General features: G+C 30.7%; 1 protein-coding gene across 1 annotated transcript; it reads right to left on the minus strand.

Moving 5' to 3' along the window:
- Nucleotides 1-4744: 4744 nt before the first annotated feature.
- LOC118204074 (uncharacterized) lies at nt 4745-12631 on the minus strand. The gene is made up of 3 exons (XM_035376395.2): nt 12476-12631; nt 9248-9364; nt 4745-6361 (listed from the first exon to the last, which is right to left on the minus strand). The coding sequence occupies exons 1-3, from the start codon at nt 12479-12481 to the stop codon at nt 5909-5911; spliced, it is 576 nt and encodes a 191-aa protein (XP_035232286.1). The 5' UTR covers nt 12482-12631; the 3' UTR covers nt 4745-5908.
- Between the last annotated feature and the right edge of the window lie 5198 nt (nt 12632-17829).

A 17829-nucleotide genomic window follows, 5' to 3' on the forward strand; every position in this document is an offset into this window, starting at 1 on the left:
GTAATTTACGTTAATAATTTAAGATTATTAGATCAGAACTGCTTTTTAATGTAAAACATAAACGTGTTTAAGGACTGACTGACTTTCTACAGAAATCTGTGGCATTCTGCTATAAAATGAAAATTATGAAATTAATTCTTAAGCATTAAAAAAGTGTTATTTTAATTAAATAACTGCTTAGGCAGAGATTAGATGATAAATATGACTTATTTCCTTCCAGCTTGTGAAATGTAAAGTAAAGAAAATTGCAATTTGAATTATCATTGTTGAATAAGTTAGCAACTTTAAGTACACAGGTTACACATTGAAGATGTTAACAGGTGTTACACAATTTTATACAATCTGAATCTGTAATTAGGTGGTAAAATTACTAGTATTATATTTTAATTAATATTTATTATATTTTACAACCTATTAATAATAATTATTAATAAGTTTAAAATATAATAAAACTTAACCAGAAGTCTTTTGGAAAGCTGCTGGGAATTTTTTCCGTTTCTGTTTTAATCACTGTACTAAAAATATTATGCTGTAAAAATTACCCAGAATTTAAAAAAAGTGTAAGTCTAAAGATATTTTTTTATTTTCGTCCGTAATTCGAACTATCAATTTTGTATTAAAATTTACCAATTCACACACACACAGATATATGTAATAATTTCAAGAGTAGGAAAGGCGATGGAAGATTAAATATTCAGTTTTAATTTCAGCAACATTATTACGGTTACACACAAGTCGGCACATTAAATGTGCCTCTTCCGAAAGGCTTACATTTTGATAACTTTGTAGCAAGAAAGCAGAGGACAGACAGCAGTATAGCTAGGCCAAAGTGTGGAAAGCAAGTGCGTAATGTTCAGGATGAAATCTCAAGTCAGACTGAGTTAGTTTTGGTTCTCAAAGCATTCTGATTGGATGGTTAATATTGCTGTAAAATTATTATTGGCTGTTAAGAGTTTTAGTTCCGTTTATATCATCAGAATTATAAGAGAATTATGTACGATTCATAACACAGATTTTTCTCGAAATGACGCAGTGTAGAGAGGGGTTACTATTTTTAGAATAGAGAAGGGAAATTAATTTAGATTGCTCATTTAATCTTTTACATATTCTTTTTCTTACATATATATGTATATTTGATTCGTTAGGGTGAACCTAATTTCTCAGCTTTATTCTTTGCATCATCCATATTGCTTCTTAATGTTATTGACACACTGTTATCTCTGTCTTTACGTTCTAAGAGTAAAATATTACAAACAGAGGGTTCACTGGTAATAATGCTACAGACAGTTCTACTACCTGTTTCCTACTTTCAATAAAATTTTCTTTTCTACATTTGAACATTAACAGTATCTATATGTATCTATGTATATAGCATTCCAACATAATGAACTAAGCAATAGGCATTCTGCCTATTATTTAAGTTGTGTAAAGTATACTTAATCTTTATCAAAGATACCTGCAGATTAAAACGCAATATTGTGAAAAACAGGTATCAATCATCATCATTTGGGACAGGTATCAATCAGCCTGCAGTCCAAATGCGCTCAGTGTAAACATATAAGCTACGATATCCGTTTTAAGCAAATACAAAAAAAAAAAAAAAAAAAAAAAAATAGTAACTCATAAAAATTAGCAAAGTAACGCATAAAAATTAGCAAAGTTAGTTGTATTTGATATTTTAGTCAAGATCATCGATTCTGAGGGCGAACAGGTACAGGTCCATCTTCACCAAAAACAAAGAAATCTGCAAATCTGCAATAAAGGGAAAGTCATGGTTGTATTTGTAGCCAAGAGGAGTAAAGAAAACAAGAAGATAGAGCCATTTGCCAACAGAAATAATAATGAAGATTTTAAAAATTTAAATTAATACAATTTTAAAAGCGTTACGAAGGACTAGATTGGAATTAAAGTCATTGACTAAATAAGAAAATTCTTTATGAACGTAAAAGCTCCAAAAAATCCAGTTCACTAATGGAAGAAGCTCTTGGGATATTTTTTTGCAGACCTAAAGTCAAAATCAAGATTTGCTAATTATGGTTAATCTTAATTTAAACATGAATCTATCCAGACTACAAAAGCATCTGAATAAAATGCATGCTGATAAATAGGACAAAAATTTATTCTCTTTCCAAGGACTGAAAAAGAAATATTTAAAACAGCCAACTGTATAAAGACGTTTTATGCCATCTTTTAAACAAGAAGATGATGGAGTACGAGCAGCAAATAGTATTTCATTATTAATGTCCAAAGCGGAAAAAACACACAACTGGCGAGGAATTAATCTTGCCGGCAGTTAAAGAGGCAATGAAAATATACTTCATCATAAGACATCATCAGAAAGCATCAGAAAAATTCCTCTGAGTAATTATTCGGTACAATGAGGAATAAATGAATTGAATAAGTCATTTAAATAACATTATTCGAATATTTTCAAGTTTTCCGTTCAGCTCGATGAAGGAACTGTAACAGATAATGAAGCACTACTCTTATCACACGTTCGATTCTTAAAGAAGAAAAACATTTCAAGAGAATTTGACTTGTCAAAAGAATTAATTACTTGCCAAAACATTTCGACACCGATACAAAGGGAGAATAAATATTTGATATTATGAGCAAGTTTTTTCGAAAGAAAGAAATTTATGTTTGTAATATTTTATCAGCTGCTACTGATGGTGTTCCAGTAATGACGGGGCATCATAAGGGTTTCATGGCGCATTTAAGAACCATAGTACTAAATACACTTAATTGCGCATTATATTTTCCTGCTGAGCATTTTGTTGTATAAAATCTGAATGAACGCCTGCATACGTCGCTTCATTACGTTATTAGAGAAGTTAATTTGATAGGAAGCAATTCATTGCATGACAGGTTATTTGACCAGCTTTGTAAGGAAAAGGAGGAAGATTACAATCGCTTGCTGCTGCACTCAAAAGTTCGTTGGCTATCAAAAGATATTTATCTGAATCGTTTTTTTCAATGTGTTTGACTCAGCACTGGAGTTCCATAAAAACAGAGACGAAACTCTGAGCGAAAACCTGATTGCACCAACAAATGGCATCGCGTATTTGACAGATATGTTTAAAATACTATTTAATAAAGTCAATTTACAATTGCAAGGTGATGAGTTGAATGTAATGTAACGAAAACAGGTCATATCTGCTTTTATGGGAAAACTTATTTTGTTCCATCGAAAGCTAGGTACTGGTGAATACAGTCACTTCCTTAAATTATAAACAGTCTTTGCAAAACAGCTAAATTTACTTACTTACTGCCAACACTTAGAACGTTCTTCTGATTTTACAGAACGAAATCAGGATATTTTACACATAAATGTACGAAGTTTGCCTTTTAGATCCGTTTGCAAATGTAGATAAAGGCAGAATCTTTAAACTTAGCTAGTAGAACTCACAACTAACAAAAACCTAAAAGTCAAATTCAGAAATGGATGCTAAACGTTCTGGCTTCAAACATAAATACCGTCTCTCTACTCTGAATTGTGGGCAACAGCGCAGATATTTTTAATTGCTTTCTCTTCATCGTATTTGGTTAATTTTATGTTTACTGTAGTAGCTAATTCACTGTTAATAAAAGGAATAGACTGTACATCACTGAACAAGGCAGTTTGTGATTGATGTTAAAGAAACTGAAACTCGGCATTAACAAATTCTTAAAACTCTACCAGCCTCATTCATCTCATCATTATTTTTATTCTCGTTTTTGTGTTTATTTTTAAATTTACAATAAAAAAACTTTTTACTACATTTGATCATCATTTTAATTAATTTCTAATTTGTGATTCTTAATAGACAGATAGAAAGATAAAATTGGTATAGATGACATGCAACACATTTTAATATTTGGTAAATTTAGCTATTATGAAAAAGGGGCCATTGGAATTTTTTTTCTTGTGAAGGGGGCGGGGGGCCCAGAAAAGGTTGGATTGACTTAAATTAATGTATCTTTAATAGCTTAGTTATTTCATATTGAACCTTTGATATCGAAATCGTACCCGTCAGCAGTCGAGCGTCTGAAATGTCCATATTCTGATAATTTAAATCCAAAATCATTTTTCACGTAAGGAGGACGTTAATTGGATGCGGTGTGGTTTTCGTAATTTTTTGTCTCATATTTAGAATTGCCATTTTTCATTAAAACGTCTTTTAAAAGGGCATCCAGCTACTTCAACACTGTTCCATTTCAATAATAAACCAAACCATTTAACTTGAAAGCTATACGCCGTTTATATATTTCTAGATAAGATTAGATAGATATATTTGTTCCTATTTTAAAAACCGATTAAACAATGATGATCGTAGATATATTTCTTCCTATTTTAAAAATTGATTAAACATATTTTAATTCATTTTATTAACAACAGTTCTTTCATGTGCTTGTATTCTCTTTTACTATTGCCTTGTATTTATATACTACATAATAATAAAGGAAGTTTCCCTTAATTTGTTTCAGGAAATAATTTTAAAATTTCATATTCAGATTTTTTCAGTACAAATAAATCAGAAGTTATTTCACTCTGGATTGTTTTCAAAATCCGATAAATTATTTTTTATGTTCGTGTCAAATAAAAATTAATTAAACATTGCATGATTAGGGGCTGCTTGGGATAATTTCTCAAAAACAAGAGCATAGTAACTGTTTCAAAAATTTGATCTCTACGCTGCTTTTAATACTGTGAATAGTTATTTTGTCTGCGAAAATGCACTGATAAAAACTATAAAAAAGAAAATACAGAGAAAGCCCTTATGGTTTATTGCGTATCCGTATAAATTACAATATTATGTAGCTTACCATATTTTAATAGAATAATAATATAAAACATTTAATTCATAAGACAGAAACATACTTCGCTACTGCAATCTTGTACAAAAAGGAAATTTTGAATACATTTTCAATAAATATTCTATTTTGAATATTATTAACAACAGATACATTTTATAGATTTCTGCAAATTATTGTAAGAAAAGCGTCGAAAGATTAAAAAATATAATACTAGTTAAATTTCATAAGAACGGTAGAAAGGTATTGGTACTTTTTAATTATCCGCATTTCCATGAAAAGTTGTCAAATTATTGTGACTTTGCGCATTTGAGGAAACTGTTTGTTTGGCTACCTTTACGGCTCATACATAGTGCTGTGTTCATGAATAATAAGGAAAATAAACATTCAATAAACTCCATAGCCCCATGATGATTCGTTATGATCCCCCCAAAAAAATCACTTGAAGGATGGATATTAATCAGAAAAATAACGATTAAATATAAGGTGAGTTACTACATGTGTATGCAAACACTTTTGTGATATGTACGTGCGTGGGTTGGCTATTATCTCGTGAATATATTATCTCATTAATATGCGTGAGTTGATTATTGTCTCGCGTGTACTCGAAAATGTGCTAAAAATATTATTCTACTGACTGTTGAAACAGGGGCATGAGGATAATCAAATAAAAGAAAAAAAGAGGTAGTTTCCTGTATTTTACAGCTAATATAAGCATTAGAATAATAAGTTTTTTTTTATATCTCAGTTTTGCACTGGTATATTATTTAATATCAACAGAAATATATAAAAAATGAATAGATGCGTACGTAAATGAAGATTCCGTAAAATCCATGATATCTACATAATGCTCGTAGTAATTTTATCATTTTTTAATTAAAAGAAAAAAATTAAAAAACTAAATGAATAAGTTTCCAGAATTTTAATGGCAAAAGAAAATTAAATTTTCATTTTTAGAAAGGATTATTCTGCTTTCTTTGAAGGAGAGTTATTTTATAAAAGTAACCTCTCCTTTTTAGTTTGCTTAAATTTTTAGTTTGCTTTAAAGTTTGCTTAAATGCTGTGCTCAATTTTAAAATTTCTCTCATATTCTTTGCTTTAATTATGAGTAACATTAGATGATATACTGATAGTTCCCATACGGGGAAGAAAATAGAACTTGAGCAACGTTCTGAATTAGACCTGGATAAACTGGCTGCGCTTGGGACTGAGAAGCTGGAATGTAATTTCTCATCACATTGGAAGCCGACGAGTAAATTACTGAACTCTGAGCTGTAGATTCGGAGCCTGTAAGTCCTCTAGCCAAAGCTTCTGAGTCTGGCTCTTTTTCTTTTGTGACTGTAACGTTCGATGGGTTTACAGCTTCTATTCCAGGTTCATTAGTCAGGACTTCGGCACGGTAACCATCTTTATCTGCGACATACGTCACTATACGAATCAAACCATTTCGAGTGGTGTATCCGTAGGAGCCTTGTCTGGTCCCATTGGCGAAGCCTTTCTCGCGGTAAAACGAAGCACCTCCGGTTAACTGGTTTTCATTGTACCCTACATCGTAGTTACCTTCTGTCTGCAATAGCAAAATTTAAATCAATAATTAAAGTTTTTTTGAAATGAGCACATAACAGATTATCAAGTATATATCAATCTAGAAGATTAATATAAGGCAAAAGGTTTTGATTTTATGGAAAACTTTATTTTATTCAAGGGATTCGGACAAAAGATCCTCTTCTTCAAGAGCAGAAGTATCTAGAAACAGAATTTTCCAATACACCAATACTGACACAACGATGAATTTTGTCTAACTTTATATTTTACAAATACCTTACGACTCTAGCATTATACAGTGTGTTCCATTCGAAAAGAGTCCAGGGAAAAGTGTGATAAAAGTCTTATAATAAAAGGAAATGAAACCAAATTTTTACATGACATAGCTTTATGTTTGAAAAATGAAAGTTCATTAGAACAGGTGGTGAATTGATCTCCCCCTACTTGTACACACAAATTCAACATGGCACTGCATGTTCGCATGTGTTGCTGCCAGAGTATTGGGTGTCATTGCTTGGATTTCACAATGGACGTTCTTACGCAAATCGTTGACCTACGTGGTTTGTGCTTGTACGCGTTATCTTTAAGGCGACCCTCTAGAAAAACTCAAGGAAAATCAAGTCTGAAAAGTGATTCCACCGCGTTCATATTCGCTATAAATGTGTGGCATGTTGCCCTATCTTGCTGGTACCAGCCAAGTGTTAGCTCCTCATCATCCAACTGGTTCACAAATTCATGAACCAGGGTCTGGTACACTTCACTAGTGACAGTAGTGTAAAAAAAATTGGCTCGATGATGCACCGCTGTGGTAATGCACAAAACATGCCCATCTTCTGTGAATGAAGGGTTTCCTCCACGGCTGCATGCCCGTTGCCAATACTCCAACATGCGTTTTATTAGTTCACGTATCCTGACAAGTGGAACCATGCTTCATCATTCTACCACGTATACTCTGGCAGCTGCATACACGAAAATGCAGCATTGTGTTGAATTGTATATACAGTGGAGGGAGCTCACTTCCAGCACCTCCTGCAATACACTCTCATTTCTCAAATATAAAGGCATGTTATGCAGAAATTTGAATTTATTTCCTTTTGTTATAAGATTTACACCATACTTTTCCCAGGACCCCTTTTGAGTGAGACACCTTGTAGAACGTAGAAAGATTTACGTTCGAAAATTTATTCTAACATGTTTCATAAAAGCTGAAAAAATACTCCTTCTCCAAATTTCAGGTTGATTAGAGTGTCATCAAACGCAACTACCCATGGATTCTAATGTATTTTACTACATTTTTCCTCTTAGTATGTGATTTCTTCCAGCTTCATTGCACAATGTATGTATTTCTTGCATACCGTATATAGCGTCTGAAATTAAAAAAGCACTTTTAATGCTATGAATTCATTTAATAAATAATGGCTACATTTCGTCAGAAGAGTTATGTTATTGCTCAGTACTTTTAAACCTACATCGCAATAAATGTCCAATTTATTGGGATGTATGTAACAATTTACAAACGAGCTAAAGAGAAATTTCCTTGCCATTTGAAGAATCTGAATATAAACATCAATAAAATGTTGTTTAGAAAGGCACTATGGCACATACGTTTATTCAATATGCGTCGCTTACGCTTTTGTCCACAGCAGTTTTGATAACCTTAAACGAATGACATCAGACTGTATAGATAATATGTTTCAAAAATGGCAATGCAGTTTAAATAAATCAGTGAAAGTATATTAGATGCATACGTATTTTTTAAGATTTCAGTTGTAAATAAAAGCTACAAAATGACTCATTAAATTTATTCTGTTCGTCTTAGACGCAATCTAAATTAAATTTTCCACCTAATGTTGAATTTTGCAAAATTAAATTTTAGTTACATGTAGCCAATTATTTATATTATTATTTTATGGAACCTACTAGCGCGATTTAGAGGGAAATATTTCTCTGTTTAATATTTTTTAAAAATTCTTTTTTTTCCCTAACTACAAATTATATTTCCTTAAATATATGTATTTCCAATTAAATAGCTTCTCAAAATAAAGCATTGTGCAGAAACGGTTTGAACAGTGAGGAGAGAAATATTTTACAAATATAAAACTAATTTTTCATATGATCATCATAGAGCAGAAGTTTAAATATGTAAAATATTCATTTCATATTAATAAGTTAAATCCTAAAATTTCATAACTTGCCGTGCAATTTCATGAAAATATTAGAGAGTGTATTAAATAATTTTTCAATACCTATTATTAAGAGATTTCCAATAGATTTAATAAAATCCGCAAAACAAAACTAGCTTGTTTTGGCAATTAATCATTTCGCATCAGGGCGAATAGCACTCGTATTACTCGTTACTATATAACAAACTTTTCAACATCATTTCCCAGACCTATTAGTTCCTTACCGATTTTTCAAGATGTTCTTATCAAAATATAAAAGACTTTTCTTAAAGGATACCCCATATAAATAAGAAAATTTTGTATTTATGAAGCTCGCTTATCCTAGATGCTGAAAACGTTTTCATAAAATTCTCTATTTTATTTCGAGAAATTTTGTAAATGTAAGAGCATAATTATGGTTAACATTTAAAGGAAAGTCTACCTATAGCCATCTATTTTAAACATTTTGCACATTTGATGTCATCTTTACTGCGCAGCTTGCCTTGTACAAATAGCTAGCCGTGGGGATGCATTTTGCTGTAACATATGCAGCTTTATCAGATTACGTAAGCTAACAGTACTTTTATTGTTCGTACATTTTTATTACTATTATTTGAAAACGTAGCTCAGCTTTTCTCCCACTCAGCAGACTCCATTCTGAAGTTTGCGCAGATCAGAAAATTCTCAAAGTTGTCGGTCTATAAGTATGGTTTGAAAAACATTTCAGAAACTCATATATTACTTACGTCTTGAATATTTATTCGAGTCAACGTATCTTGGCCATTAATGCCCACCGGTATCGTCATTTCTTGAGCCATCGATTCCACAATCAAAAGCAAGCAGCACAGAAGACATAATGTAGGCTAGAGTAATAAACAAACGTCTTATATTACAAGGATAAATATGTACTCGTGTAAGCCTGATTAATGAGACTTTGAAGCTGAAAAGCTGAAAAATCTTCTTTTAAAGTATTGCACTGAGAGGAGTTAAGAAAGAAAGATAAACCACGCAAAAATATTTAAAATGTATATTTTGAATACCATTTAAGCATATATAATGTTAAGTACACGTTATGAAATTTATTCAATTTTGAAATGCATAAAGTATTCTAGTACAATGAGAAAGAAATTAATGAACAGCTTGCTAAATATCGCATTTAGAAGCAAATGCGTTTAAAATTACATTAATGTGAAGGAAAGCATTAGAACTAGAATAGAAAGAAGAGAAAGATGCTAGAAGAGGCATCAGCAGGTATAACATACTTATGCAAATAGATCTGTAATATAATAGCAGGGTGTGAAAGGCATTTATAAAAATTAATATTTTAGCAAAAACTGATTAAATATAATTAATGTATGAATACGTTTATTAATAAGTTGTATTTATTAAATGTTTGCAGAATTACAATCTACAATTTCTTTCATTACTCACATAACGGGGAGGTAAAAAATCAATTTTCAGCATATAGAATTTTAGTCCGAAATTCAGCATCCCTATAGTTTCGAACGTACCAGATTAACTCGAATTTGGTTGTGTTTTTAATCCTTTAAAAACCGATCTGCACAAAAAATAAATTTTGGAAAGTGTTTACCCCAAAGAACGTTGTAATTTATACAAATTATAATACTTACAAATATCTTTTGGAATATACTTTAGGAATGTACATTCTAAATATCTTTTGGAAATGCAAAGAAAAAGAACTTGCACTCAATTAAATATATAAAAAATATTATTATTTTAAATTATGAAAGGTATCATTGTATAATTCGTATGTATTATATATTATGATATAAATTATTTCGATAATTTTTCAATATAAATATTTTTCAATATTTAAAATGTCGTTATCTTTACATTCTATTTAAACTTTCAGAATTTTTTTTTACTAATTCTAACACAATAATGCTATCATAAACACATTAGAATATGCTTAACGTATTTTGGTTTTCCAATCCGAAATTCTCCTTAAAAATTTGTAATTTTTTGCAAAAGGGAAATTTTTTATACAAACCTCTTTTTCTACCTGATTATTTAATGGTTTTCAAGACTTTTTTATGCATAATTCTAAAAGATGCTGGAATTTTGAACCTCGTCTTGAGTTTTTAAATGCGAGATTTTATATTTAAGAAAAGGGGATACTGAAATTGAACTTTACGTATTCAAATCTTTGAAATATGTTCCAATTATGTTACTTTAAAAAATTACTAGTCATAGTTATTAAAAGATCGGAAGGTTTATTACATCAGATACTCAGATTTATTCATTCAAGAACTGAATTTGTATCATTATGTTATTTTTAAAAATAAAAATTGATCATGATTTCAAATGTTAAATATTATTTATAGGTAAAATACAGTTGAAGAATAGCATTTAATATAATTATCAAATTTTATAGCGCATTTAATTATTCTGGAAAATATGCTTCTCCTGCATTCTTTGTTATACATACTTCTGTCTTTCATCAAGAAGTAATAAAAAAGGGGATTACAAAATAAAGAAATATTGCTTACTTGCGGTGATTAGATCTATTAATTTTGTGATACAAACGAATAGTCACTATTCTCTTCAAAGAAATAACTTCTTCAGTAGTATTAAATTCGTTGGAATAAAAAAGACAAAATTATCATGCCGCCTGTTGATTTTGCTTGCTTAAATAAATAAACAAGTGCTTAGTTTTGAATTTCTGAGAGTGTTAGTTTTCTTTACAGCTAATTTTGTCAGCTATAGGTAAAAAAAAAATATTCCTCCTTTTCTTACACACCCTTGTTAATATCATTCAGGGTAACACTGACGCATGACTAAATACCATTGTTTCTTTTTTTTATCATTATTCCAAAAAACTTTTAAAGTTCATATTATCAAATTCCTGAACCACACCAAGTGAAAATCGTTAGCATAACTTACGAACATTTGAAGCTTTCCATTTAAACGTTTTGAACACAAAACTGTTTCAGACTCTGCGCATCACACTTATCAGTAATAAAATTTCAAAATTTTGTTGTTATTAGAATAGCTGAATTAAACATTATTCGTTTTTATTTCTAAAACTTCAAATACAGCGAATGTTCATCATTGTTTTCATTTCACTCTTTTTAAAATTTTAAATTTTACGTTAAATTGCCCATTTTTTTCTGATTATTGTATTATACTACGAAATTTTTCTTTTGAAACATAAAATAAGAATAATATTACTTTACTGTAGTTGCTTTCACCATTTCGCTTCAAACTGCTATTTTCTTAGCTATTACGAATTTAAATTTACTTTTTAAATTCCTTACTATTGACTCACTCTCCCTATGGCTTGTTCAAATTTTCCATCGTTAATAAAATACTTTTTTTTCATCCATTCGAGTTCAAATACATTTTTTAAACTTGTAATGGATGACACTTGATGTTAATACAGTTTTTTCATATCTTAAAAATTATTTTTTGTATTTTTAAAATTTTTCTTTATAGACCTAAGTAGGAACTGACTTTAAAAAAACTACATTACTTGTTATCTTATAGTTTCTCAGCTTTCTTGACATAATATCGTTTATTTTATTTATTGATTTACTTAGAGATGCAAGCAATTCTGTCAAACATTTAAAATATCCTCGAATAGAAAAGCCTTTTTTTTAAACAAAGGAGAGTTCAACTGTAGGCGTTAATTTTAAAAAAGGGAGCATATAATTCAAAAAAATGTATCGTTTCTTCAAGGTAAAAACATTCTTGAAAGAATATTGCTGATTTCTTGTTTTCTTTAGGTATGTAGAGAATGTATTTCTGAAGCAATATCTAAGTAATGTTGTATTCCAATTGATTTTAAAATCTACATGCTTCAACGTATCTACATACTTTTGCATAGTCTGCATACTTCTACATTATGTTTTTTAAGTCTACATGCTTCTACATGCTAAGTGCTGTAATGTATATTAATGAAATATTTATTGAATAAACAGATGATATAGAAATTCTGATAAATTTTAACATACCTTCATCTTGTATCCGGTTCCGGTCGATTGTTAGTTGAAAGAACTGAACTACTCTAACGCGTTATATCACGAGGAAATATTTAGGACAAACCAGATCTGCCAATGTTTAAAGAAAGCCTATATCTTTACCCTTGCAGCTTGGTGTGAAATAGACATAAATTAAGATTAGCACTACTTTGTAGAAAGGATTTGTACCAGTTTGATGGTCGGCAGGATTTTCAGGCGATGTGTTATAACATATCTCTTTGTGGGTGACATCCTATAAATTTGAGGTTGAACAGGAATTGCTGTGGCTAGTGAAATCAAAAACGTGTTATCTGGATAAATATTTTTTCTGCTTGGAGGATAGCTATTGAATGGAAGTTTTTATCGATAGAGAAGGAAATATTTTACCAAAAAAATTCGGAAAAGTGAAATTAATGTACTTTTCATAGTTTTGCGAATGAATAAATGGTTTCGCAAAAGTTTCGCATAAAATCTTAGAAGAATTTCTCGCGTTGCATTAATTAATTATTTAGATGTTACGTCATTAACAACGGAACTGCTTTACATAGTTTTCAGTGGAAAATAAATCATCATGATTTTCTAAAACTAAATGACTATAGATACCACATGAAACCTTTCATTAATTACAAGCAAAACATAAGCGACTCGCCATTTTATGAAGCCCCTTTTTATGAGTTATATGGTGTTGTGATAAATCGATTTTTTCTCAAGAGGTTTGTAATCGTTTCAGTGATACTCCCACAAATGAATTTCCAGTTTCAAGAAACATTTTTGAAGTCTGCACGCTTTTATTAAATTGGGAATGAATGCAATAAAAAAATAATTTTTGGACCCCATTTTGAGAATATTAGGATTGTCTGAAAGCTAATCCATAAAACTGCTTTAGAACTGTGCTAGCGTTGGAGTGCAAACAAAGTTAATGTTTAGAATCATCGCAATTGAGGACTGATTTATTAAAATGCCGACGTTATATCAGGAATATATCTTGAATCAAAGCGCTGAAAGTTAAAGTTGTAATATTTTAGCGTCCCTAAAGATTTGGATTATATTGTTATAGTACATTTTGTGTTAAATAATTTGGGATATTATTTCATTTGCTCTTGGAGTTCGTTAATACTATTTATCTCTCTCTCTCTCTATATATATATATATAATAGTACATATATACATTAGAAACATAAAATTTCTTTCTACTAGATAAAAGAATCTTGGAAGTCTTGCACAAGGATTTTATTTCCATAAAACTTATGACCTACTCAGAAAATATACGGAAGTGAAATGATTATTATTATTATTATTATTATTATTATACTTCTGAAAGCTTTCAGATTTTATATTACGCCCAAAGGATCGTTTTTCATTTACATACACATATATGTTTCGAGAGCATTTGGGCTAATGTTCCCTTGGGTTAAAAATATTTGAAAACAGCCTATCTGTAGAATTTCCGATAGACAGCCTTGCACGCTGGAGATAAAAGAGGTTTTTTTCACTGTAAATTGTTGCATTACTCGCTTTGAAATCGTCGAGTTTGTTAATCAAAAATTCGTTAAAGTTTTATAAAATATGAAATACACAATAAAACAAATTCAAAATTCGGGCTTCCAGGTATTATATTAGGGTGGAGGACTACTGTATTGTTTTTTACTACCGTTGTGTTTTCACACCCTTGTTTCAATGCGAGACCGTTACCTTTTTTTCAGTGCGAAAAACACGCATACATTCGTGCAAATTCTTCATTATTTAACTCCTTTAAATATGATACAGGGCGATCCTATTTGGTGACAACAATCTGAAAAGTGATTCTGACTTCTATAATGTTTCAAAGCAAAATACCTTTTTGAGAATACTAGTTCATCTGAACTAACGCTTCTCTGGGCTAATAATAAATAATGACAAGAACGCTGCATCATTATTATCACCCAATCTCTTTTTATAGCCCAAATGGCTAAATCTGAATCACTTTTCAAACTTTTCAGACAATTGCCGCCAAATATTATAACCCTGTGTTATATTTAAAGAAATTAAATAATAAAGAAACTCTTCGTGAACGTATGTATGTTTCTCGCATAGTGAAAAAAACAACAGTACCTAGAGCCATCAAATTTTGAATAAAGTAGCCCTCCGTCCGAATATGAGCACCTGGAAGCACAGATTTGGAATTCCGAATTTGTTTTATTGTCTATTTTATAGTTTGTAAAGCTTTGATGAATTTTTTTATTAAAATACTCAACGATTTCAAAGCGAGCAGTGGCAACACTCTCTTTCTCTCTATATATATAAATATAGATACATGCGTATTAGTAACACAATATTTCTTTCTACTAGCAACAGAAGCACGATAGACTTGCACAATACTTGCATTTATTTCCATAAAACCTACTCAGAAAATATATGGAAGTGATAAAGGGAATAAAACCTTTTTGTTTTCAGCACGCGAGATTTTCTATTTTTGTGGCATTAACTCAATTGCTCTCGAAACGTGTATGTGTCTGTAAATGATGAAAAAGCACATTTGGGCTTAATATAAAATTTGAAAACTTTCAGTTTTTTATTATCATTTATTTTTGTTTGAATGAGGAAAAATAAAAATTCCAAAAATATCCTCAGAAAAATGAATAATGTTGCACTAACGCTGTGCCGCGTACCTTCGCGTTCTGTTACCTAATTTATTTACAAAATTTATTTACTAAAATATTTACAAAAAATGTCAAGAAGGTAAAAGGGACCGAAATAAGTAGATTTTAAAATGTTAAATGTGTGCAAAAACAGTGTATTAAGGTAGTGGGCGACATACTGAGATCCACAGGTGAAATTGGTTAGTTAACGTAAATCGTCATTCCTAAGTACTTCACTAAAGAAATTTGGAATTGGAAGACATGCATTTTATATATGAAGCTGTGCATGGAAGTGGAGCAGAGAACGGTCCTCGAATTTACATTTGTTCAAGCATATTAACTGGGAGCTGTGCTAGAACGTACAGTTCCATGTTTGCAAGTGTGACCTGATGAGTGAAAGTCATCGCAAAACTCCTGCAATGGAAGAAGTTGTAACACGTACAATTGAAGATCATATTGATACAAGCCTGAGGGTTGCTGGACGTACATAGGGTGTGAAACAGCCAACCGTTTTGTAGACTTTAAGTGTGGAAGATATACACCCATATCATTTGCTGAGAGTAGCAGGTTTTGAAACCTGATGTTTATCCTTTATGCATTAAATCTTCCCATACCTACCTTACAACAGGCTGCAGCAAAATTTGATATGTGTTCTTGCGTGTTATTCTCTGATAAGGATACGCTTGCATGTTCGAGATATAATTTTTAACATCCACATTTCCTCTTTGGCGCATGATAACCTACATGATAGCAAATCACATGCCTACTACGAAAGATTCTTCATTAAAGTTTTGGTTGGCAAGCTACTTAGCAGAACTGTACATAAAATTTTCTACATGCCATTTTTTGGAACTCTTTTTCAAAGATTCTCCATGTGTTCGCACGAGAATGTGGTTCAAGCACAATGAAGCGCCACCTCACTTCGGCAATAACATCAAAAATTGCATCAACGCTACTTAAGGTCCCCACGGTATTGAACAGCCTGGACCTGTTTCTTGGCCTTCACCATTACCAGATTTGTCACACATGGATTTCTTTTAAAAACACGTTAAGGTATCCGAACACGTTGAAAAGGCCAATTTTGGCAAAAAAAATGGCAATTTTCTTTTATTCGTTCATTGGACAGACTGTTTATTTAGCTTTCCAAAACTGGTATACTTTTGTTTATACGTTAATTAGAAACCAAGATATTAATGATTTCATAAATCACCGAAAGTGTCATTCAAAGGGTTGAAAAGAGCTAGAAATGGATATAAATAATTTGTTGTCTTTGAAATGTAATGTAAAGACTTTTAAAGAGAGGGAATTTATAGAATCTTATCTGTAGTCTGTTCAGCAACATGAAATTATTTCCAATAAAATGCAATATTTTTATTAATTACCTGTGGAAAGCGTTATGTCCTCCCTAGCATATGAGTTTGATTTGATTCGACACATTGCATACTGCAATTAGATTTATCTTAGTCTTTGATTATTTTTAAAAATATTCTACTTTAAAGTATAATAAAGGGTCATAAAAAATCGAAGTCGTATGTTTGTACACGAAAATGCGTAAGGAACAAGTTTATGAAACGTGTTGCGAAGGAAATGGAGAATAATATTAATAAAGCAATTTCCATCGAGTGAACTAAAAATAAAATGTTTCTGATCATCAGGAGATATTTTTGAAAGTGATTTGTGACGTAAATATTTATACTTAAGTAGTGTCACTAAATATGAATGCGGAAGTCATATTCATTAGCCCCGTTAGAAAGCTAGAAAATTGAAGGGAAAACAAAAATATCTTGATGGAGGGGTCAGCGGCGTTCACTATTGATGTATTTATTGACAAACTTTAAAATGGAGTTAGAATCAGGAACAATGAATGTTAGAATCAGGAACAATATTTGCTGTAATTGGTCCATTTTCTCACACTTTCTCTAGTGCAAAACTACTTATACATGGTCAGTGCCCAGATGGACCAGACATTTTTTGTAAATATTAGCGAGCTGTATCAGTTAGAAGAGTGTACACAAACAAATCCAAAGGACTGGCCAAATAATGTAATTAATATTCTTCAGAGTGTATATAAAACTATATGAGAATCTCTTTTAAAAGTGCTTCTAAAAAAAGACACAAAATGCAAACAAAATTTTAATGACATTTTTTGGAAATTTATACCGTTGGTTGCCATTGTGGAATTACAAACTCTTAAATTGGGGGCATATATAGCTGTTATACACTTTAACAGAGTGCTTTTAGGCTTACTAGATATTTTAAATTATATGGGTATGAATAATTTAAATTATATAGGTACATGGTGAATATGTAGTTGAGAGATTTAGTAAGCTCGACATGGAGCGATTAAGGAAATCTAAATATCACTCACTACCCAGAGTAAAAATTGGCACAAAAAAACAAATAGGCTGAATATAAACAGAAAAACAGATAAAGTTGAACAAACGGAAGGTATAAGCTATAGATATGGGGAGTTTTAGGTATCTGGGTCAAAATTTAATAATAAATATAAAGCATTTTAAACTTTAAATGCATTTTTCTCAAAATCTATTTTTTCTAAAAACTGGCTGACTTGGTGCACGATAAATCAAATTATTATTATTTAATTTTTATGAAACTTTGTATGCTTAATCAATATATAGTTTTCTAGGGAATGACATACCAGAATATTTATATATTAAATATTTTTGAAATTGTGGCCTGTTATTTAAATAATAAGACCGTGAATTTATC

Source organism: Stegodyphus dumicola, chromosome 3 (genome assembly GCF_044657685.1).
Source record: "Stegodyphus dumicola isolate Sdum_Otavi_A_Nest chromosome 3, ASM4465768v1".
NCBI lineage: Eukaryota > Metazoa > Arthropoda > Arachnida > Araneae > Eresidae > Stegodyphus > Stegodyphus dumicola.

Excerpts from the sequence above, each read along its gene's own strand:
- LOC118204074 (XM_035376395.2), bottom strand. Across the intron at positions 6,362-9,247 it reads CTCGAATAAATATTCAAGAC|ACAGAAGGTAACTACGATGT; the intron begins GTAAGTAATATA and ends TTGCTATTGCAG.